This window comes from Crocuta crocuta, unplaced genomic scaffold, assembly GCF_008692635.1.
Source record: "Crocuta crocuta isolate KB4526 unplaced genomic scaffold, BGI_CrCroc_1.0 scaffold84, whole genome shotgun sequence".
NCBI lineage: Eukaryota > Metazoa > Chordata > Mammalia > Carnivora > Hyaenidae > Crocuta > Crocuta crocuta.
In genome coordinates this window covers 7,907,386-7,931,819 of record NW_027530213.1, presented here as the reverse complement: position 1 = coordinate 7,931,819, position 24,434 = coordinate 7,907,386, and the positions used below count along the sequence as shown (strand labels likewise).

Genomic DNA, 24,434 nt, shown 5'->3' with positions numbered 1-24,434 from the left:
GTGTGTCGCCGAGCCCAGGATCTGGCGCGCCGGCAGGTGCGGGAGAGCGGCCCGCAGCTGCGCCTGAACCTGCTCGTCCAGGAGTGCACCCTCGCTCTCGTAGGCCGCCTGCAGCAGGGCGGAGAAGGAGGAGGCCGCAGGGCCCTGGGGGGCGAGGCTGCCCGGCATCTGAAGGGGCTTGGGAAAGCAGCAAAAATCCGAAGAAAAGGAAAGAAAAACAATTGCAGATTAAAAGGGTACACAGTCGGCTAAAACTAAAGTCCTAAAACTAAAAAATATGTGACTGTGTGGCATTCTATTTAAAGAAGTTAAGCCCCAATGTTATCTCAGGGCGCGTTAACACAAAAGCACTGCATCAGGAAGGGGTTTGCACACCCCGAGAACAGACGCTGTGGGCTAGAGCCGCACGGGCCGGGCACTGACTGAGGCGTCACGGTGATGAATGCTGCACGCTGTGGGTGGCACCTGGGAAGGGGGCAGCTCACAAGCTCTATGCCTTCCAAAGGCCCTCGCCAGGGAGGGTATCTTGTTGGGAGAGTAACAAGCCAGTGGACAGAGCAGAGAGAAATTTCTGGAGCTCGACCTCAAACTCAAGTTGTTAATTTCTTCTACAGTAACTGCCAAACTGCCTTCTTTATTGACCCCACGGGCCTTTTATGACTGAAACACTCCACTTTCCACAGCTGACGAAACTAGGTCCTGTGTGCCTGGAGACACAGCAGGTCCCCGGGTGGGGTCCCCGGACCAAGCAGCAGGGTCGCCCGGGAACAGGTGAGAAAGGCTAATCCCCAGGCCCACCGCACACATGCTGAACCAAACACACTCAGGGTGGGGCCCAGTGACCGTGTCCGAACGAGCCACCAGGGGACTGACATCCCACCAGGGTGAGAAATGCTGCTGTGACCTACCCCCCAGAGAGTGGACACCTTCCTTCGAGTACCCACGAGGCACAGCACTGACCCACTAAGCTCTGACAGGCTGCCCTCAGTACTGAACCACAGCTTAGCATGCAGGGGAGAGTGGCAGCGGCCCGGGAAGGGCGTGGATGCTGCAGCTGACTGCCTGGGCCACATCCTGACCCTCCCCTGCCCCCTACTGCTGCCCAGTGGTGGAACGGCTCTGTGCCTCAGTTTCCCCATGTGTGTAATAAGCACAGTAAGTCCCAAGCTTCTTCTCTGAGTCACCGCAAGGATTAAATGGCTTGAATCACACGTAGTGCCCTTGGTACCAGGCCCCGACGGACGGGAAGTGTGCGATTAACACAAGTATCTGCCATGAGTACCGCAAGACAAAGAGGCCCTGAGCTGCTTGCTTTTGCACGAACAGCTAAAAGTGTTCTGAACGAATACACACCACAAAGCTAACTTCTTGTGCCTCCCCAGCCCCCAACATTCGTAAAACACTCTGGTGCTGGGGCCAGATGTGCAGGGCCTGTTACAAGCACGCGGTCCCCACGTAAAGGGGGGACGTTCTTTCTTTGTTTCCATTTTCCCAGTCTTCACGGAACGGAGGCTGCTGGGGGCCACCAGCACCTGGTCTGACGGGAGCCCCGGAGCCGAGGGGCAGGCTGGGGCCTGCTGAAGGCGGCCAGGACCCAGGCACGCCGCATCACTTGGGACGGAGGGAAGAGGAGGCACCTTCCCCCACCCCAGCCCCAAAGCTGGCGCGGGGGCTCAGTGATCATGCAGCCAGCGGAAAATGCAATCCGGCGGCATCAGCGAGCCATCCATCCTCCGTCGCGCCAGCTAAGTAGCAGTGGTGCCACGGAGCTGGCCTCCTGCGTAGGGAAACCACAGGCTACCAAGCTTCTCCCTGCAGGCTGCGTGGTGGCGAGGGTGAACCATCGGGACGCAGCGGCGGCCCACGGGAGGCATCGCGGGGTTTCCCAGGGCAAGGCCCGGTACCCGCGGGAGCGTTCCCGCCGCGGCTCACCAGGGCCTCGCGGGCCGCCTCTGGGATCCAGCGGCTGTAGTACGTGTGGAACCGTGACAGCTGGTGGCAGCAAGGCAGGATGGGAGGCTCCAGCCTGTCGTAAGCCTGAAGCAGCAGACACAGCGCCAGAGGGTCCCGTTGCGTGTGGAGGAGGTCTGTCAGCACCGCCGTCAGGTACGCCACGACGCTCTCGCCTGCAAAGGAATGAGACGTGTGGGGGCGGCCTGCCAGGACCCTTCTGTGGCCTGTCGGTAACACCAACTCCCACGGGTATCCCAGACCCAGAGAAACAGATGCCAACTCCACGAGAGGTCACACACACACACACACACACACACACACACACACACACACACACACGCACACACGAGGGTAGATGCTATCACCGCACAGCACACCAGGCTCCGTTCCACTAAACATATGATGCACAGTCAGGCTTCAGTTCCCAAGGCCTGGAAGTGGAGACCCAGGCCTAGAAGTGACGCAAGAGCCACCTGGGGCCAAGACTTGTTTGGCGCTCGCAAATCCATTCTTGGTCCTTGGGACCCCCCACTGTGGTCAGGCTGGGACCACGTGACTGATTCAGCCACTTCCAGGCCTGGCAGGAACAGCCCCTCCTTGACGGTCCCCTCTGTCTTCCTCTCCCACAGTGACCCCGGAGGCTGTATGTGGAGATGGTTCAGCTACAAGATGGGAGTGGCCTGGACCCCTGCCTCCACGAGGACAGTCCCACACGAGAGCAACTTGACCTATACTGGACTATGCCAAGGTCCAGAGAAGAGACCTTTGCCCATTCAATCACTACATGCTGGGCCTTATTTGTTACTACAGCAGAGCCTGAGCAACCCTGACTAATCACACCACTGTGATCTAGTTGTGATCTAGGGCTACTTCCTTGGTTCTCAGTTCCAGCAATTTCCAGCAAGTACGAAGGACTCACACCCTAGCATCGTGATGGCAAAAATAGACTCTGAAAACGTCGGTGTTACAGCAGGTCTGTGCAGCAGACAAACAATGCATTCTTATGGACTTACCCCTCAAATTGCCCATTTCCCAGAAGTCCTGCTGGCCCCCAGATTCTCATCCCTACACACTTAGCTCTGAAGGCCAGGCAGCCATCACTTGGAGGGTATGAACCTTGCTGCCACGGGTTTTCAGCAAGTATTCCCGGAGCCCCTGGAACCACACCTCCCAGCCCACAGGGACCTAGCTGGTGACGCACCCAGGAGATCCTGACTACACGCAGGTACCTGTTTCGTGTTCTGTCCCAAGGAGCAACTTATTCCTGGCTTCCAGGGCTGCGGGGACCACGGCACTGAATGGGAACGTGAGCAGGATCATGTCTTCATCCAGTAAGAACCCAATCTCCTCATCCAGGCCTTCGCTGCCCTCCACCAGGACGTCCACCATGTCGAGAACATCTGAGACAGAAAGAGGACAATCCAACCAAGGCCAGAGACACCGAAGGACCCCACTGCAAAGGGCTCCACAGGCAGGGATCGTAAGAAACGTCTAAGAGGAGGCGTAAAAGCTAAACACTCCGGGGGGGAAAGGCTTAGTATGAAGTTTCTTTTTTTTTTTTCAATTTTTATTTTATTTCTAGGAGAGAGAGAGAGAGAGAGAGAGAGAGACAGCGTGAGCAGGGGAGGGTCAGAGAGAGAGGGAGACACAGACTGAAACAGGCTCCAGGCTCTGAGCTGGCAGTTAGCACAGAGCCCGACGCGGGGCTCGAACCCATGAACCGCGAGATCATGACCTAAGCGAAAGTCAGACGCTCAACCGACTAAGCCACCCAGGAGCCCCTGAAGTTTAATTCTAAACACACGAGGACATCACCTCTGAAATCCCAAGAGCTCTGCCAGACGAAATATAGGATGTCTGGCTCAGATGATAAAAGACTGAAGTTTCCTCAAGTGACACCGAGAAGCCCCAAAACCTTAACCTGGATATTCAGGCGAATAGGTCAAAATCAGAGAAGCCAAACAGGGTCAGGGTTGAAGCACAGACCAGAGCCCGGGTCTGGACTTCAAACCCTGACTCTGCTGGGTACTAAGCTGTGTGAGCTTGAGTTAATCACCTAACCTTTCTGGGCCTCAGCTGCATTACCATCGTATAAAAAATGTGGATAATAACATCTGCCCCTTAGGGTGGCTTATGGGGTTCCAGGAGTTAGATCTGTAAAGAGCTAAGATCAGCACCCGGCACAGAGGAAACACTGCACAAAAATAACCCAGCCAATGGGCTCTGTACATTCGCCCCCTCGGAGGAGCAAATAAGGCGATTTTCATTTCCACAGTAGGCTGATCTCTGACTCAGAGAAACAGATGCCTGCCCCTGCGTGAGACGTTAACGCGGTTCCCATTTTCACCACTGATCTGCCGCTTATCGTGGCTGGGGCTTCACGGGCCCGAGGAGCAAAGCGGCAGCGGCGCCTACCGTCGATGTGGGACACGGGAATGCTGACATCGTCAGCCTCCTGCTTCGTCCCCGCGGCCCGCAGCGTGCTGGCTTCCTGGACGAAGTCGGATGCTTTGTCTGTGTAGGAATAGGGATTCGCCACCAACGTCAGTAAAACCTGGGCATCGAAAAGCCAAGCAGAAAACATTTAGGTGGTCCCAAGTGAAATGGAAAAACAAAAACAAAAATAGACCAAAAAAATCATCAGTAATATAAAGGGAAGAGCTAAAATGTTAACAGTCCCCAATAAGAACAATTTTTTCTGCCAAGTATTTTTTTTTTTACTTTTTGTTACAGAATTAAAAAAAATTTTTTCTTTTGGTATAAACCACTGCGCTTAAACCAGTGGTATAAATCACTGTAAGTACGCCCCTGTTCTCTTTGTGCAAAGACCAATCCCCAGAAGGAAATTAAACAGTAATATATTCCCATTTTACAGATTCTAAAACTCAGCAGAGTCTGGCATATCAGCAGAAATTAGGAAGGAAGCCAGAAACCCAGGGCTTCTGGCACTGGTGCCTCAAAAGTGCCTTCGTCACATCGAAGGTCACATGGCATGCTCATTGACACACTCCTTCACACTGGACATAGGTGCTTACGCGTTCCAAAAACTGAATCACGGTTTCTCTTTGCTCGTCCGCAGTGTCATGTAAGTGTTCCAGCCACAGCTCCAGCTCCCTCCAGGTGTGCTCGAACACCCCCGTGTCCCGCAGGATCTGTCAGGGAGCAGAGCCAGGGCGGGGGTGTCAGAGCAACGAGGGGCCGAGGCAGCACGGCACAGAGGAGGCCAGAGTCCCATCGGCAGTTTTACCCCCAAAGCCACTCTTTCACAATGACACTCCCAGACGTGACGGAAAGGAAGAGAAGAGAGTCTTCTGCATTCACTCAAATTTCACACAGCCCCTGGTCTTGCTGCTTACTCCTTTCCTTCAACTCCTAAATAATAAAAGGATTTAAAGAACCCAGCTGCTGCTTCGGAGGCTGACTGCTATAGCCGGATTTTCACAAAGACCCCAGGTAAATGAGCAGGACTCAGCCCCTCAGAGCCAGCAACTGTTAGCTAGCATGACATTCTCCAAGATCACAAAACAGTCATGTCACGTCATCTCAGCGCAACCTCCCCCAGCCTCAGAGCCGGGACATGAAGCAGTGGCGATTCTAAGAGAACGGAATGTGTTAAGAGGGAGGACCTTGAGCCAGCACGATTATATGACATCCCCAAATGGCCTGATGGCACAGACTCCCACAGCAAGAGCCTCAACAGCGCACCGAGGAGAGACCCGACTGTGCCAAGCCTGCCCATGTAGAGTAAATGACCATGAAATTGGGCCAGGGTCAAGTGCACGCCTACAGGGAAATGGCAGTTTGTGAAGGTCAAGGCCAAGATGTTCATGTTCTTCAAGCAGCTCAGGTGAGAATGTTATAGGGCAGAAAGATTATCAACGCTTCAAAGAAAAAAATCTCTGCACCCCCAAAACAATGAGCGTGCCGCCTATAGCACATTGGCCATGCAGCAGAAAGGAGATTTCCCATGGTGACATCCAGACCTGGGGGAAGCCCTACAGGATGAGGATCAAGTGTGGGAGAGAGAAGCTGACAGTCCAACTCCCCGTCCCCTTCCAGTAACTGTGAGGACACCTGGGCTGTGGGTGATGGACAAGGTCAGAAAGGCTGAGTCCTGGAGAAGGCGGCGTCTGGACACGTGGGGGAAGGCACCGCCCACCCCACAGGTGGAAGTTCCCCGGAGGCTGGAATCCTAACACTGCAGGGAGCCTACAGCGTGCTGGGCATCACCTACTACTCCAGGCCACGCACGCTCTCCTCTGCAATCCTACCATCTCATCCTTCCCATTCACCGTGAGAAAACAAAGTTCAGCGAGGGTGAGTATTTGCCCAATGCCACCCAGGAAGAGGTAGTACTGGGACTCAAATCTAGGAACAAGACTTCAAAGCCCATGTTTCCCACTTCACCATGCCGCCTCTTGGGAATGCAGCTAAGTTTAGACATGATAAATTAAAGCTGCCTTAAAACTTCCTGTTTTTAAATTTACAGAAGCCCTGACACATCCTTAACTCAACAACTATTTACTAAGCACCTGCTGTAACAGAGACTGGGAAGATGCTTCCCAGAATTAGGAACTGGTAGAAAATGCTTACCTTTATGATCAGAAGTTTGGTAGATGACTTGAGCTGGAGATGGCTACTGGTCACAAACATTTTCATCAGTAAGTAAAATACAGATCGTTCTCCTCCAATGATTTCTGCATCTGGGCCTTCCTGGAGTTGGAACGGTAGCAGATTATAAACATTACACAGGTCACTGGATGCTGAGGCCGGTATGGCTCCAGGCCTCTTATCTCACCTCACTTTAACTACACTCGGCAAGGCTGGGATTTTACACGAGGAGGCTCGGAAAGCCAGGTGCTCAACCAAAGCCCCAAACGGCAGCCGGTGCTGCATTTCAGCAAGATACCGGTGCTGACAGGGTCGATCCCTTCTACGTAATTTAGCCTCTCACAAAGGCTGGTGAGCTTTGAACACACGTCTCAGAAGTTCATGGGGCTCCAGATCCCTGGCCCAAATGCCACTGAGGCTATGTCTGGCTGGCGTCTCTGCAGCCCCTGGCAATAAGAATGACCCTGACCGTGTGAAGTGCTGGTGTTCATGAAGCCCAGGAGACTTCATCTTATAAGCAGACGGTGGGGCACAGGATATAAATTAGTATTTTAATACCAGTCCTTTCAAAGTTAAGAGGCCTCCCTCTGTTCATTTTCCAAATGAATCACCAGGATCCCACTGGCCCTGTTCAGCTGGGGTAAAAAAAACTCAATGACACTCCGGGCTGCTCATCTCTCTGCGGACCGTGGCAATGACCTCACGGTGGAGTGCAGAGGTTGAGAGCAGGACTGTGTGCGACACTGGACCCTCCAGTCACCCTGCAGGGTGTCCTAACCACTCTGTGCCCTGGCTGCCTCGTCTTTCTGTGGTGGTAAAGGCGCAGACGCACAGGGCATGCGGGTCAATCCTCAATTACGATACAGGTGAACCTCAGGAGAGGACCTGGGGGGAAATGCAGAGATCCCCATGCGCCCGCATTCTCACGCTTTTCTGGAAATACGACATGTACAAATCCCTACATACGTTTCCATGCTATTGGTTCCATTAAATTACAAAAACTTTTTTATTTTTGAGAGAGAAAGCATGTATGCACGAGCATGAGTGGGAGAGAGGCAGAGAGAGAGGGATACACAGAATGTGAAGCAGGCTCCAGGCTCTGACCTGTCAGCACAGAGCCCGACGCAGGGCTTGAACTCACAAATGGTGAGATCATGACCTGAGTTGAAGTCAGATGCTTAACTGATTGAGCCACCCAGGTGCCCCTGGTTCCAGAGAATTTTTTTTTCAGAGAACTTTAAGTAAGATCTAAGTCACTTAAAAAAATCATCATCAGAGCTACAGAGCACTTGGAGCTTAATTTTGCCTGGTCATTTTTCCTCTTTGGATAGAAACAAAATGGCATCCTGTGCTTAAACACACAGGTGAGTATCTGCTGCAGGCTGAGTTCCCTTTATGAGTCGACATTATATTCTCCAGAAGGTCCTAGAAGGTGTTATGAAAGGCAGGAAAAAATGCCAGCAATCTTTACTGATTTTTATACCAGCCTGGGTCTTCTCCCGGCTGGTATCGATCTCAATCTCTGTCTCAAATTCTTCCAGGATGAAAACAAAGAAGAAGGAATGCATTTTGTATTTCCAAATGCATTTATTTCCAAAAAGTTTTAAAATGACAAGCAAAATGCAAAGTACTCAAGATAAAAACAAAAATGAAAACTCCCAATACCTCCCAGTGACACTGTTTCAGTAAGGACACAGTCAACATCCCACTTTGCAAAAGCAAAGAGATGCACAGGCCTCTTGGTTCCTGACTCAGACCTGGCCTCTGCTCCAGGCGCATCTAAGGGGGGGAACTGTGAATGTCGTCTTTATAACCAACCGTCAGGTTCTGACCCAGTTACACATTTCCAGGCCGAAACACCGACAGACCCCGACGTTAATGGAAGAGCAAGCAGAAGCTGTCTGCTTCCTACCTGTGCCTTGAGCCACAGGAACTTGCTGGCGGGCAGCTCCAGCGCCACCTTCAGGATGTGGTGCTGTAGGATGGGAGGCACCTCCTCCCGGAGGCCCTGCTCTGAGATGACGCCTGTGGCAGAAAAGAGGGAAACAGACCGGAAGTCATGGGCAGGGAGGCACCCAGCGAGGCCGCCCCTGACCACGGAGGCCAGATAAGAACTCCAACTGCAGAAATAAGAAGGGGGTTTCGAGGCTCTCTCCTCTCTTCTGCCCAGACGCACCCCCACCTGGCACATCCTCCCCTCTCATGGTCTGTCCAAATCGTCAGCAAAAAGCCCTAACTCCGCTTGCCTCAAGCGGCCCCCTGGCCAGTGACCTCTCCCTACAGCGTGAAGCCTGGCACCTCCCGCTGTCCCCTGGGTGCCGTCTCTCATGAACATTCTCCGGGCGAGAGGCACCAGCCCTGCTCCCCAGACCACAGACGTTTTGTGAGCAGACCTGTGGCCACCCGAGCCCCAGACTGCGTCCTCCCCCGCTGGCCTGATTTCTGCATTTCCCTTTACTCGGGAGGGACGTGGTACTAGGTACCGAGTGGCCGCCTCTAGTAAATTTCATATTCTCACAGCAGAGAGAGGCTTTCACCTTCCAACAATTAAAAAGTTAATTACAGCTTTTCAGGATTATTCCAAGAGCTTCTGTAAACCCCAGGAATGACATACCTGCAAGCCTTCCTCCATGGGCCCAATTATAAAGTTATTAAGCACTTTTCCGTCACAGAAACGTGAGTAGACAGGCCGAACGTTACTTTTACAAGATGTGGTTTGAACATGACTCACCCAGTACAACATGGGTAACTCTGTCAGAAGCGCCTGTGCGTGAGTGGGACGTCCCCTCTAAGGGGCTCTAACGTCCGCACCCCTGCTCCTCTGAAGACAGGTTTTAGAGTTAACGTGACACACTCTGATTTGTCACTTATCTGAGGCAGACAACTCAGGCAGCCCGGCTTCTCCCTTCTGTGCCCTAGGCTGCTAAGTGCTCATCCGATGTTTACTTAAGGACAACTGGTGATTTAAAACCTATTAGTGCAAATACAAATAAGCAGGCTGGTGGATGGGGCCCACCAGCGTCCCCGGGCCTCAGCTCCGGCTCGTGACTGCTTCCTTCCTCCCTGTCGGCACACAGAGCAGAGGGGGCCTGAGCCGCACCTTTCAGGAGCTTGCTGAAGTCGAAGTTGTACTGCATGACCATGTGTGGGACCGCCTTCTGGTATAGGCATATGACCTGCAGCAGAACGGCCTTCAGAAGAATGGTTTCTGCGTCATCTGAATCAAGATAAAAAACACCGTAAGTTAGGAAATACTGGCTCTTTGTCCTTAATCAGCAGGTGGTATGCAGTCAACACACGGGGAAGACAGAGGCTGCAGTCGGATCACTACAGAGTCTACGTGGGCGAAGTCAAGATCGTTCAAATAGACTGGGTTTAAGTCCTCATGGTGGGGCAGTAACCTTGGACAGGTTAAAGTGACTGCCTCTGTGCTTGAGTGTCTTCATCTGAACAACGGGAATTAAACAGGATGTAGACAGAAGGTACGAAGCCCACTGCCCGGCAGGCTAATAACAAGGTCTGAGTAAGGTACCTCATTACTGGGCAGGGGGCCTGTGAAGCCCACCTCTACCTGCACAGCCAAAGAGAGGCCTCCATGGAAAGGCCAGAGCACAGGGTGCCCAGCACTCAAGTCCTTAGACAGTCACGGTGCCTAGGTAAAGCCCGGGCACATTTGCAATAGACGTCTCCAAAGCCCCGTGGGCTGGAGCTGTCCCCGCCTGCCCGTGTCACCTCTGTCTGCCGAGAGCAGGGCCCCACGCAGCCCTCACCGCACTGGGGAGCCACGCAGGCAGCAGGAGTCTGGGTGCCCCTCTTCTTTCCTTTCTCGTCATCCTGTTTTGTCTCCTGCTTTCGAAGTGACTGCCAGACCCACACGATGGTGTTCAGGTCTGGTAAACTCTACGAGGGAAAACACGGTCACATTAAACAAGGGAGAGAAAGGGAGAGGAACCCAACACTAAGGGGAAGCAAAGCACAAAGGGAAGACACGAGTGCACGTGAGTGCGTGTGAGTGTGTAAGAAACGGGACATGGTGGGGAGAAGAGGCCCATGTCCTCTGTGAGCTCCGCACAGCACAAAGCTGTGATTCCCACGACTGTACGGCACGGACGCGGTGAAAACACAAGAGCCGATGCTTACAACAAAGCCTCACTCACCTGAGCAGGACGTTAGGAACAAAGAAACATGCCCGACAACCGCAGGGGGCCATGTCCACTGTGACCTCGGCTCCTCTGGGGCAGGTACCCCATCTGCAGACACCTGCCCTTCCTTACTCACCAGAATGGGCCTCCCAAGCCATCCCCTTACCGTGACCCTGGCCTTGTGCATGCGGCGGTGGGGGAGGGAAGAGCATGTCAGCTCCTGATGAGACTTGAGGTCCCAGGAGCACCCCAACCCCTACAATGCATTTCGTCCCACACCTGCCCTCGGTGCTCCTGGAACTGCCTCTTTCACCTGGTGTGCTTACCTGTGACAGCTGTAAGGAAAGCCCTGGAAACTTCCCCGCAAAGGCCAAACCCAGCTCCCGCACCTACCTTGCTCAGGGCTTCTCTGAAGAGGCGCACAAATTCTTCCATCGCCGCGGCCGTGTACACGCCTGATTCCTGCCATATCTCTTTGTTCAGACAGTGCTCGATCGTTTTTAGTGCTCTTTTCAGAATGACGGAAATAAGGGATAAAGCTGTGTGCTTCACTGATATGCTATCCAACTGGGAAGAAAAAGGGTTAAAGCCACACATCTGCAGCTGCTCTATGGACACAGTTCTCCTGAGCCCCGGGTGTGGCTGGCTCTGGCGTCCCCGCGGGTCACTCCTAGGGAAGGCCACACAAGCCGGGTACCCTCGATGCTGTAAGAAGAGGTGGACTGGGGGTCCTGCCCCCCTTGACCTGCAACGGAACTGACCTCGGCACCTGCCGAAGAGAGAACTATAAGAGGAGGGGCTGATAGTTACTCTCAACTCTGTTTCACTGTCTGTGTTTCCTAAGTCTTTTCTGACAGCCACCGGGNTAGTTTATTGTCAAATTAGTTTCCACATAACACTCAGTGCTCATCCCCACAAGTATCCTCCTCCATGCCCATCCCCCTCCTAAGTCTTTTCTGACAGCCACCGGACTCTCGGGGATTTTCCACACCAAGAACAGCTGCAATCTCACCAGCACCCAACCGGCCCCAAGCAGCACTCGCTGTCAGGGGCGCAGGTGACAAGCAAAGGCAGCACACACTTAGGAAAAAACACCTGCAGGCTTGGTAAGCATGCAGCCCCCAAACACAGGCTCAGGGACCTTCCTAGGGACAGCCGGGACAGTTCTGAGTCCTCACCCGCTGCAGAGATTGAGCAGAACACAGGAACCGGAGCTGTTGCCAGACGGGGGTCCCCTGGGAGATGCCATCTCAGGCCCGGCCCTGAACAACTCAGGCAGCCCCAGGAGCATCCCAGGTGCAGTCTGGGACGGGACGAGCCAGCGGGGCCACCGCAGAGGGACAGGCAGGGACACCCGAAAGGGCATTCTGTGTTCCAATGAGCCGGGGGTTGTTCCGTGCGTGTGCTGTACACTACAGCACCGCTACACGAAGTGCCCCAAGCCAGTGGCGACTCCCTCCTGTAACCCCTTCACAGGCAAGGCCCAAACAAGCACCCGTGTGTACACGCTGCCTCCAAACGGCAAGCTTCCGGTTTCTGATTAGCTAACTCCTTTCTTTGTGATTCTAAAATCAGAAATTATGCCATTAAAAGCTTTCAGATAATACTGTACAGAAACCTACAGAAAACACACACATACAGTGCTAACACCACTCCTAAGACACACCTGAGTTGCTGGCCTCACCGGCACGGTCAGGAAGGGCCCACTGAGGACAAAGCAAAGGCCTGTACAGGACGGCGGCACCGGCGGAACAGAGAGCGCACCCCTGTCCTTGCCCCACGTCACCTGGTCCAGGGACAGACACCTCCTGTTCTGAAACTACACTGTGACAGGGAGCGGATGGCCTTCTATCCCAGACTGCCTGCAGGAGCTGGCTCCCAGGGCGTGGGCACGGCTGCCAGTGACGCGGCCTGCCACCCAGAAAGAGGGGTGACACACGCCTTTCAGTGGTTTCCTAGAAACAGCTCCTTGAGATAACACAGCCTGTGTCTCCCCCCAACGGATGGGCAAGCAAGCAGGGTCCCAGTCACGGCTGTTCTGATTTGGCCACCAGAACAAAAGGCCTTTCTGCCCAGCCCCACACTGGCCCCCCTGCTCCTTGCCCACAGCCCACTCCCAGCACAAGCCCCAGACGGGCATCAACAATGAGGAGCCCCGGGGCACCTGTGGGGCTCGGTCGGTTAAGTGTCTGACTCCTGATTTCAGCTCAGGTCATGATCTGAGTCACGGGATCAAGCCCCACATTGGGCTTCATGTTGAGTGTGGTGCCTGCTTGGGATTCTCTCCCTCTCTTGGCCCCTCCCCTGCACCCATGTGTGCACCCGCTCTCTCTCTCCCCCAAAATAAACATTTTTAAAACCACAGCTGGGGTGCCTGGGTGGCTTAGTTGATTAAGCATCCGACTTTCGCTTAGGTCATGATCTCACGGTTCGTGGGTTCGAGCCCCGTGTGGGGCTCTGTGCTGACTGCCAGCTCAGAGCCTGGAGCCTGTTTCAGTCTGTGACTCCCTCTCTCTCTGACCCTGCCCTGCTCACGCTGTCTCTCTCTCTGTCTCCTAGAAATAAACATTAAAAAAAAAAAAAGAATCAAAAAAACAAACAAACAAAAAAACACAAAAACCACAGCTGAGCCCCGCAGCATAGCCCAGGGAGTGCTCACCACCCTGTGCTGACCTCCCCATCACGGCTGGGGCCACCTCACCCCTGCACCACCCACCATGGCCCACCCTGGTCCCACTGTGTCCACACCACAACCCAGCCTGCGAGAAGGGCGGGGGCTTCTCCTGGGCTCCTCCTTCCCGGCTAAGTCTTGAGGAACTTGGGTCTGGGAGGGGCTGGCAGAGCGCAGGACCCATGTGTGCCAACAGCTCACGGCCGTTCGCTGACGGCCAGGGTGCTGTGGTGACAGACGCAGGAGTGCCTGAGAAGGAGGTTCTGGAGGGACTCGGGGACCTCCATCACAAATAACAACGTGGAATTTCATTTCTCCACGGACACGTCCTCTTGAGATGCCCGAAAAGCTGATCGTCAAAGCAACGTTCGTAACACTAGAGATCATAACACCATTCACTTCAACCGCAAGGGACAGGACGTGGCAGGCAAATGTCAGTCCTACGCCTTCCACAAATCCCCAACCAACACTTTCACACGGGACGCCAGGCTGTGGCTGAACACACCGCGTCGCCTCTGAGTCCATCAGGCTCCTGCCTCAGGCGAGCGCAAAGCCCCGCAGGGGTCCACGGTGCTGGCGGTGGTGGGGCAGCAGGAGCCCCTGGCGGGAACGTGCCTGGGGCCCCAGGGGCCCGGCTGAGTGGATCTGAGGAAAGCCTGAGGCTCACTGACAAAACACCACACAATACACCCAGGCAGGCCTTCTCAGAACAATCCCCAGCAGGGCCCATGCAGGGAACAGGAGAAGGTTCTAGAAGAAAGGTGACCACTTACATTCAACGCCTGGGTGAACATCGTCTTATTGCACACCAAGGGCACAGTGGTCACCATCACCATGGCCAGGAGCCGAGGCAGGGGGATGAACTCTCTGGTCTGGAAGGCCCGGGAGACGTCCGGCTGGGCGTCATAGATCTGTGACAGAGAGAAAAGTTGATGAGCGGCTGCGGGTTCCACTTCAAAACAGGCTCAGCATTAGTGCCCCACAGCGAAGCGGGTCCAATGCAACCATTACAGCGAGGAGCGTCCGGAGACTGCCCGGAAACAGGCTCCGCGAGAGTGACCCCCAAATCTACTCACTAGAGGAGAGTCCGGGCACAAGACTGCTGCCCCAGGGCAGTGACCTTCAAAGCAGAGCTCTGCCTGCGGCCCGGGGGGCCTCATACACCCCTGGATGGCACGCCAGTCACTACGGGACCTAACAATCGTACCACTAACCAGGGTGCGCCTGACAGGCATCTGACGCCTTCCAGAATCTCTGTAATACTTCGTGACAACCCTTTAGGGTAGGGTTTTTTTACACGGCAGTACAAAACGTTCATGGGTGACAAAGCTGGATCTCAATAAGGGTAAGTAAGTTCCCCGGGAGCACACGGTTAAGAAGCAGTGAAGGGAGGGCTCGCACCCAGGCCTGCAAGGCTGCGCACTTGGCCTCCCCCGCCCCCCCAGGGGGGGCAGAACCAGAGCAGCTCCCACAGGGCGGGAGGGGGTGGTGGTGGCCGCCACTCCCTTCCCCAGCGCGAAGGGCAAACTGCCTCCTTCTCGCCCCAAGATACACGTGGGGAGCACAGGCACACGCGCTCAAGGAGAGCAAGAGCAGACACACACGAGAGCCCATCTGGCAGACCAGCGCATGCCTAGGCGGAGGCACAGGGAACATTCCAGCTGCTTCTCCCCCAGGCAGGTCACCAGGCAGACAGCGCGCCCCGCCGGCAGCACTGCCGAGGAAGGTACAGCGGCCCGTCGGCGGTGGGGACGAGAGGCGGCCTCTGATGAGACGTTCACACACAGGCACCCGGACAGGCAGAGCGTCACTGTGCACAGATCGTAAGCTGTTCTCAGAACTTAAAGCAGCGGTCCTTACACGTGGCGCTTCAGCTCACAGCCCTCCCCAGTGTCAGCCGCGACGTGCCAACACTCATGAAGGTCTCCCTCTAAGGAAAGCCTGGACGAAGGAGATGAATCTGCCCTGACAGATTCAAAAGGCGTCCACCCCGAAGTTCAGCTCGGCAAAAAGCAGGACGTCCCCAGAGGAGCAGGACGCCGGGCTGACACGAGCAGACGTCGCCCCTGCAGAACGGCTGGGCGAGTTCTCCGTCCTTCCTGCGGTCACTGGCTCGTAGCTTCCCCTCCCGCGGTCCCTGCTCCGGGCCGGAGCCCCCAGGGTTTTACCTTGTTCAGCAGCTTGATGTTATTTGACCAAGTGGACTTTGCCCTCGGGAGAAAGGAAAACGTGACTTCCTTGAAGTACTTGTTCAGCAAGTCCGGGCACACCTGGAGGATGTTCACCACCAGCTCGGCCACCAGCTCGTCGTCTGCTGCACTTTTCAAACCCAACAGGAAGTGCAGGAGCGTCAGGTTCCCGCCTCTGCCAGGGAGAGAGGAGAAGGGTCGGCAGGAATTTCCACAGCACACCGAGAGCTCGGGGTCAGAACGGCAGCTCCTTAAAATCGCCCTCGGGAAACACGGTTAAAACACAGTGACTGGCAAGCGTCATTTTGAATTTCCCTCATGACACAATGCGGGGTGTTTTCATGGCCTGTGAGGTTCTAGCTCCCCAACAGAGGGCTTGAATCTCACTCCTCTATTTCTGAGTGGCTGAAAAAGTCACTACGTTGTCCTGTCTCCAATCTCTCCTTCCCCACCTTGAGTTCCATCTGACTTCTATTTTATTTATTTATTTTGGGGGAGGGAAAGGTGGGGGGGAGAGAGCGAGAATCCCAAGCAGGCTCCACGCTCAGCATGGAGCCTAACACAGGGCTCGATCCCATGACCCTGAGATCACGACTTGAGCTGAAATCAAGGGTCTGACACTCAACTGACTGAGCCACCCAGGCGCCCCTCCATTTGACTTTTATTTTATTTATTTATTTATTTATTTTTAATGTTTTATTTATTTCTAGGAGAGAGAGAGACAGCGTGAGCAGGGGAGGGTCAGAGAGAGAGGGAGTCACAGACTGAAAGAGGCTCCAGGCTCTGAGCTGGCAGTCAGCACAGAGCCCGACGCGGGGCTTGAACCCACGAACCGTGAGATCACAACCTAAGTGAAAGTCGGACGCTTAACCGACTAAGCCACCCAGGCGCCCCTCCATTTGACTTAAAGAGAAGGAAGAAACCCACTCTCCATCTCCACCCTGGCCAACAACCAGTCTACCCAGAAATCAAGGCTAATGTAAAGAAAGGGCTGAACCTGCAGGGAGAAATCAACTCCCGCAATTTTGCCGTGCGATTTTCCTGACCGTTTTCCTCCAACTGCACATAGAAAGGCACAATATAAATAAATATATATGTAAACATTAGGTATAAAAATACAGAGAAGGCATTTAACTTTTGAAAAGATCTTTACGTGAACTGCCCCACAGCCCACAGGGCCATAAAGGATTTCTAAAACTCGACAACATGGCTACAAGTCTTTTCAGTTTTTCTACCTCCTCTGTTTCTAATGTATCTCAAATTCCTGGGCCTTCACTGAGCCACTGCAAGAAATTAATATAGAAAAAACAATCTGCTGTATGAAAATACTCAAAACTTGTCCCTAAGCGAACAGTTTTCAAAAGATCATAAAAATAAGAATCAGGAAAACCTGTGGACATTAAAACTTGCATACAGGAAGCAACTAGCCCAGGACCTACACAGCCAAGCCCACAGTAGTCTAGGGTCACCCACAGATCCTTCCAAGGGAGGGTGGCTTTCACAGCTGCCTGTCCCTGGGAAGTCATAAAATCCAGAACATCTCAGAACTTCTCATTAGCACATCACATTGGTAGCCTCCAGGATCCCCACTCTTCTATATCCCCTTAGAATGACTAAAATTAAGATATAATATAACAGCTTTTACATATAATAAAACATTTTTCAAAATTTGAACCAGAGTGTAATTTNGGGTGGGGGGGGGAGGGGTGCTCAGTCGGTTGAGCAACCAACTCTTGGTTTCAGCTATGGTCATGATCTCATGGTCTCATGGGTTGGAGCCCCGACTGGGCTCTGTGCTGACAGTGTGAAGCCTGCTTGGGATTCTCTCCCCACCTCCCAGCTCCCGCCCCAGTTCGTGCTCTGTCTCTAACAAAACTTTAAAAAAAGTTTAAAATTCTTAATATGAAAATTTCATGAACAAAAGTTTGTGCTGTCAAGCGAACACCATGTTAAATACTACAAAGTGCACTAAAAATACTACACACACCCACGTTATTTTAATGGACAACATAATAAAGCAAATAACCTATTTCCAACACACACCGGCCACCGCTCTGGGCGGTTACTGTGCTCTACCTCCCCCTGAGGTGGATACCAACTTCATTTCCATTTTACAGATGAGACAACAGAGGCAGAGAGCAGTGGTACTTGTCAAGGTCTCAGTGCTGACCCCAGAATTTGTTCTCTTAATCTCCACACCAGGGGCTGGCAAACTGAGGCTCACCATTTGTCATCGTACATAAAGCTTCACGGGAACACAGTTATACTTCTTCCCTTAGAGAAGAAGTTTACCACCCCCGCCTACCCTATAATGCCTTGCTTTCAAACACCCACTTTGTGTCTGGCACTGTCCTAGACACTGGGAATCCCAAACAGACCAGCCTCTGTTCACACTGACTCTCGTCTACCAGGTAATGAACAGGCAAATAAATAAATGTGCAAGGTGGTGATAGGTCACAGTCAAGGGCAAGGCAAAAGCACAGGGACAGTGGAAGGGCTATTTCGGAAAAGGGCTGCCGGGGAAGGCCTCTCAGATGTGCTGACGTGTGTGCAGAGACCTGAACAGAGGGAGGGAGGGAGCCTCACCTCTGCTGGGGAACCATACGTCAATTTTCACAAAATTTTCCATTAACGCCCAACAAACAAAATTCCCTTCCTCTCCCCGAAGCGCAAAACATCTGCCTTTTGCTCCTGGCTTCAAAAACGGACATAAACCACAGCTTATTTGAACAGACTCACACCTACAGGTTGATTCAAATAAACTCATCAAATGATCTATTTTATTGGTCTTACTTAAGGGAAAAAAAAAAACACATGTATTTTAAGCATGGTGTTACACTGTATGAGATGATAAAAGTCTGCTGTTACATTTTGCCAGGAAGGCAAGCTTATTTTTGCTGATGAGAGAAAAGCCACACTACCACCGAAACAAAGTTGAAGGAAAAGAAATGATGCAGCAAAGTTAACTCATAATAGTCTCAGAATCAAATCAAGTCACACGCAGGGAGAAAAATCTCCACAGTGTTATCCTATTCTGAAGGACTGAGTCGTTTCCTAACTGCCTGAAACTAAACCAAACCCTTATGATTAAAATGACACGGAGGTTAAAAAAAAAAAAACAAAAAATAAGGGTATTCACAATGAACAGAAAATACACCTAATATTTTTACTGTCAAGTGGGAAGAAAAGCAGATTGATAAATCTAACATTAGGCTACTTTGGTTATTAAAAAATAGTACCACTGATATGTGTTACCATTAGACTAAAAGACTATTATCCAAACCATCCACTAGGCACTTTATGTTTCTTTACTGATGAAACGCTGCCACAATTGTACAACATGAAACAAAACTTTGAAAATCTATCATGTTAGCAGTTGTCTTTGAGGAGAGGAAGGACTATTTAGCTGTTTTGGGGATGGACTTGGAACCAGATTCTTTGGGTTTAACATTTACTTATTTAGAGAGAGGAGGAGGCAGGCAGGCAGAGAGAGAGGGAGAGAGGGAGGGAGAGAATTCCAAGCAGGCTCCACTGTTAGCTCAGAGCCCAACATGGGGCTTGATCCCCTGAGAGATCATGACGGAGCTGAATCAAGCGTCAGATGCTCAACCGACAGAGCCAGCCAGCCAGGGGCCCCCAGGTAAAACCCCTGGCTTTACATCGGAACTCTGACACAGGCAGGGTGACCCGACTTCTCTGTGCCCATTTCCCTCATCTGCAAAGCTGGGAGAACAGTGGCTCCCACCTCAGGCCTGTGCTGAGGCCCGCCAAGGGGCCCACCCTCTCTGGGAAGGTGGCTGGAAGACTTATCCTCGGACGCCACAGTCCTGAGTGAAACCCGCAGCACCACTCCGTGCCCCCGGGTGAGATACCACCTACTGGGTGCCTATGTCAACAGCCACCCTGAGCCCTGCGGACACATAATGAGCACAGAGTCTCCGGGCTTCCAAATGTGTGTTCCTGAAACGAGTTAGGTCACGTCTGAACTTCTAGCTGTAAACCGCCACAATCCCGTTATGCCACAGACTTCCGCCGGAAGTCACGGACACGATGGCTTGTGAGGAACACACGCCCGTGACTCAGGAGTGCGCTACTTTACCTGCCGATGGTGCCGAAAGATGCGTCATAAAAATTAATCCCGTGCTTGAGCGAACAGCAAAGATCCATCAGGAAGGTGTGAACGAGCTCCCTCACCATGGTCTTCCCTGCATCCTCAGAAGTCTATGAGAGGTTTATAAAATTCAATGAAAACCTCAAGTTCATGAGCCTCAGTAACAACCACAGAGTAAAAACTGGGCAACACTACGCGCCTGATGACAGAGAAAACATTTTAAATGTTTGGTATCATTCAAAAAAACCCCAAAGAACAGAAACAGCAGTCAAGATAAGGAAAAAACACTCTCATATGTGGAACATAAAAAGAAAGAATAAACTAAATAATAAATTACAAAAAAAACCCAAGCTCGTAGATACAGAGAAGAGACTGGTGGCTGCCAGAGGTGGGGGTTGGGGGTCATGAAAAAAATGGATGAACTGTTTTTGTTTTAGTTTAAATAAGCTGTATTTAAAAAGAAAACATTTATTTTTAAAACTGAACAAACAGGGAGTTGCTGGAACAAGAGACGACAGATAAGGGGACAGTGTATGCCCTTCCTTAACGGTTCCATGCATTCCACAGTCAGGGTTCTCACTTAATTTCTGTGGCAGGCCCGAGTCCGGCAAGGCAGACACGGCTGCACCATTTCACAAAAGGGCAAACCACGGACGTCACAGGACGTCACAACGGAAGGCCCCACTGTGTCAGCAAGTATGGAGCAGATCAGTATCCACACACCCATTATTAAAGAATCCTCTTGAGGCGCTTGCGTGGCTCAGTCAGTTAAGCATCCGAATTTGGCTCAGGTCAAGATCTCACAGTTTGTAGGTTCGAGCCTCACGTTGGGCTCCGTGCTGACAGCTCAGAGCCAGGAGCCTGCTTCACATTCTGTGTCTCCCTCTCTCCGCCCCCCTCCACTTATGCAAGTGAGTGCACATACTCCCTCACTGTCTCTCAGAAATAAACAATTAAAAAAGAAGTCTCTCTTTACAGCACACACTTCAACTAGAAAATAATTTTCCTAAGCTTCTATCTGCTTTTGTGTCGTGATGTTGTGATGTAAGAAATAAATACAGTATATCTTTGAACAACACCGGTTTGAACTGCCCAGCTCGGCTTATGTGTATTTTTTTCCCATAAATACAACACAGTACCATAAATGTATTCTCTTAGGATTGCCTTAATAACATTTACTTTTCTCCAACTTATGTTATTGTAAGGATACAGTTTACGTACATATAACATAAAAATATGTTAGTCAACTGTTTATGTTATAGATAAGTCTTCCAGTCAACAACAGGCCATAAAAACAAGTTTTTTAATGTTTATTTATTGTTGAGAGATAGAAGAGAGAGAGAGAGAGAGAGAGAGGGAGAGAGAGAGAGTGCACGAGCAGGGGAAGGGCAGAGAGAAGAGGGAGACACAGAATCTGAAACAGGCTCCAGGCTCTGAGCTTCAGCACAGTGCCCGGCGTGGGGCTCGAACCCACGAACTGTGAGATCATGACCTGAGTTGAGTTGGATGCTTAACTGAGTCACCTAGGCACCCCAAGTTTGTTTTGTTGAGGGCATCACTGAACTCCCTGAATTTGAATGTCCTCATCCATAAAGTAGACACATTAAAAAAAAATTAATAAATACTCTTGAGAGGAGCAAGTTTAAACCTGTATTTTTAAACAAGCTTAAGAATGACTTAATTTCTCTTGCTCTTTTGAATAAAATTCCACGTTTGGGAGTGTTTTTACTAAGCCCCGGAGGCTTCCTGGCAACAGAGCACACAAAACATGTTCAAAACACGAGGACATAGGCAAGTCACGAAGATAAAAGGAGGTAAAACACAGGGCTCTCGAGACGTAGATCACTATAAAGTTCACAGGAAGTCTGAGCCTTCGCTACTCTGGCCAAGTCCATGTTCAGAAACACCCCAAGGGAAATCAGAATGAGGATTAAAAGGTACACTGGCCTTGGGTCAGCTTCAGAGCAACTGTTCTAATTCAACACTTGGGGAACTATTACAAAATAAACCACACATGTCAGTAGGTGAGGAAATTGGGGTTTTCCTAGACCCTCAGGATCCTGAAGTAAAAGCTATAGGCCTTGAAACTCTAGGAGCTGGAATGAACAGAATGGAAAGAGGGAAAAGAAGAGGTAAATGAGAGGAGGAAGAGAGCCTGGGTCGATGCCGTGCGTCTGCGTGGCAAGCTCAGCAGGGAAAACCAGCATGTCGCTCAGCTAAAGGGAGGAACAGTTTTCCCTTTAAGAGGAAAAAAGTCTAATATCATAATACCTCAGAGATTAGAAACAATCTCATTAAAGAAAAAGTTAAAAAGATCTATGGCACTTAAGTAACGAATTAGCATGACCACGAGCCAAGAGAAAGAGATCGAATGGAGGGACTTTGGGGGGGCACGTTCCCCAGGCTCCAGCCGCGAGGTTCGAACAGCGAGGTCACCTCAAACCCAATGGGACTCACCTTGGCGTGTTCCACGTTCACATCAACAAGCCCGTTCCAGCCGTAGAGAGCTGCTATGTGGTTCAACAGCTGCCCCGTAAAGAAACGCACCTTCTGGGTTTTGGTGATGTTTTTATTGTGAACTACCTGCAAACAGAAAACAAACAAATTTCGAGGAGCTCGATTTTCAGAACACCGTGTATTGTTCATCATTACGAAAATCATGTGGGCCCACGGCAAAATATTTAACCAAAAAAAAAAAANAAATATTTAACAAAAAAAAAAAAAAAAAGGAAAAACGTAAAGAGAAAAGCAAAGTCCATCAATATCCAAACCATCCTCGCGTCCAGTCAGCATCTCGGTGTGTTTCCTGTCAGCCGCCCGCCTCGGCATCACACAAGATACACGCGCACGACTGCTGTGCTTTGGTTTTGCCTCTCTGCGGTTACAAATGGTCTTCTGCCTGCTTTTACGTAAATAGCATGGACTTTTCCCTCATTATTGACAACTCCTTTAGAACGTTATTCCGGAGGGCTGTTTCCCTGGGGGGGCACAGTGAGGCTGCACTCTGGCACAATCGAGGCACAAGGCCTCGGTTCCCCTCAAACCCACTCCTGGAGCCTCTGTTGATGCGGCCCTAGTGCATCCCGGGTGTGTCCTGGGTGGTTCTGGGGTGCCCAAGTCTGGAACATTTGAAGACCTCTAACACATACTGCCCCTGCTAGAACACTGCCTCCACGAAGCACCCGATTCAAGGCATCCTTGCTGGCGCTGAGCAGCACTGTTTTCAAGGGTCAGTGCTAACATGGTAGGCGAGAAAAACCTGTACCTTGTAATCTGTATTACTTTAAATCAGGGCTTCTCAGCACCACTGACATTCTGGGCCCAATAACTGCTGTGGGGGACTGACCTGTGTATGTAGGATGTCTCTACCCACTGGATGCCAGTTACTTCCAGTTATGACAACCAGAAATATTTCTAGACACTGCCAAATGTGGGTGTGCGCCAGGGGGTGGGGGCGCAAAACCACCCCAGTGGAGACCCACAGTTTTTTGTTTGTTTTTAATTTTTTTAAATGTTTATTGAGAGACAGAGAGAGAGAGAGAGAGAGAGACAGCATGAGCAGGGTAGGGTAAGAGAGAGAGGGAGACACAGAATCCGAAACAGGCTCCAGGCTCTGAGCTGTCAGCACAGAGCCCAATGCAGGGCTCGAACCCACGAACCATGAGATCATGACCTGAGCGGAAGTCAGATGCTTAACTGACTGAGCCACCCAGGCACCCCAGAAGCACAGTTTTAAATACTATGCTAATTAGACATTTTCACATGGACTGCCAATTCATGGTTCTTAACTTTTTGTGTCGGCAGAGTTTTTCTAATTGATCTTTTAAGTTCCTTCTGTAATTTTTTTTTTTTGATGTTTTTATTTTTGAGAGACAGAGAGAGAGAGAGAATCAGTGTGGGGGGGAGGGGTGGCAGAGAGAGAGAGGAAGACACAGATCCAGAGCAGGCTCCAGGCTCCGAGCTGTCAGCACACTGCCCAACGCGGGGCTCGAGCTCATGAACCAGGAGATCAGGACCTGAGCTGAAGTCGGATGCTCAGCTGACTGAGCCACCCAGGCGCCCCAAGTTGCCTCTATATTAAAGACAGTGATTCTTCCAGGCAGTTTTAAAATTTCTATTTCTACAAGATGCCTGTAAAAGGCCGAATACGTAAGATGCTACAAAGTCACACTTTGCTAGGTGTGTAAATGAAGAACAGCCATAACTTACAGCTCACATTTATTCCTGGGGCTACCTGTGAAACAGTGAGCAACGGCGATTCTGCTGGTGTGCTAAACCTGCAGCCTTAAGAAACGCTCGCCATCCCGCCTATGTGACAACGTGTGCGCCCTGAGACATGACAGCGTTAGGGTCCTGTCAGGCCCTGGAGAAGATGAACGAACAACACCGAGGACCACACACATACCTTGGTTTTCAGCGTGGATAACAAAATATTGACGGTGGAGATCCTGTCTTCCTTTATGCCCGAGCTAAAAATGCAAGGAATAAATTCTGAAAGCAAAAGGTTCAAAGCATTAAACTCAGAAATATTTTGAACACGAGAGCAGATGAGAGAACAAATTACGTCTTAAAATGGCACAGCAAACAAAGCCCTTTGCTCTTTCCTTTTTTTTTAAGGTTTTGTCTTTTTCAATTATACAAGTTCATGGTAGCAATAAACCACTTCATGACGTGGGAAATCAATACCTAAAAGGAAAACAATGACAGAGCCATTAAAGAGGTTCAGTAGTTCTGCTGATTTGCTTTCCTTCGTATTG

At 51.3% G+C, this 24,434-nt stretch overlaps 1 protein-coding gene across 1 annotated transcript in view; it reads right to left on the bottom strand.

The window, feature by feature from the left end:
- The window catches only part of URB1 (URB1 ribosome biogenesis factor), a 70,886-nt gene that overhangs the window by 33,189 nt on the left and 13,263 nt on the right, over nt 1-24,434 (bottom strand). The window contains exons 6-20 of the mRNA XM_077765509.1: nt 24,083-24,168; nt 22,135-22,260; nt 19,666-19,787; nt 15,546-15,741; nt 14,151-14,288; nt 11,100-11,273; nt 10,335-10,464; nt 9,665-9,781; nt 8,477-8,589; nt 6,547-6,666; nt 4,989-5,105; nt 4,369-4,507; nt 3,183-3,353; nt 1,933-2,126; nt 10-177 (exon numbers count right to left, since the gene is read on the bottom strand). Coding sequence (XP_077621635.1) covers nt 10-177; nt 1,933-2,126; nt 3,183-3,353; nt 4,369-4,507; nt 4,989-5,105; nt 6,547-6,666; nt 8,477-8,589; nt 9,665-9,781; nt 10,335-10,464; nt 11,100-11,273; nt 14,151-14,288; nt 15,546-15,741; nt 19,666-19,787; nt 22,135-22,260; nt 24,083-24,168 — 2,111 coding nt within the window. The remainder of the gene's footprint in view (nt 1-9; nt 178-1,932; nt 2,127-3,182; nt 3,354-4,368; nt 4,508-4,988; nt 5,106-6,546; nt 6,667-8,476; nt 8,590-9,664; nt 9,782-10,334; nt 10,465-11,099; nt 11,274-14,150; nt 14,289-15,545; nt 15,742-19,665; nt 19,788-22,134; nt 22,261-24,082; nt 24,169-24,434) is intronic.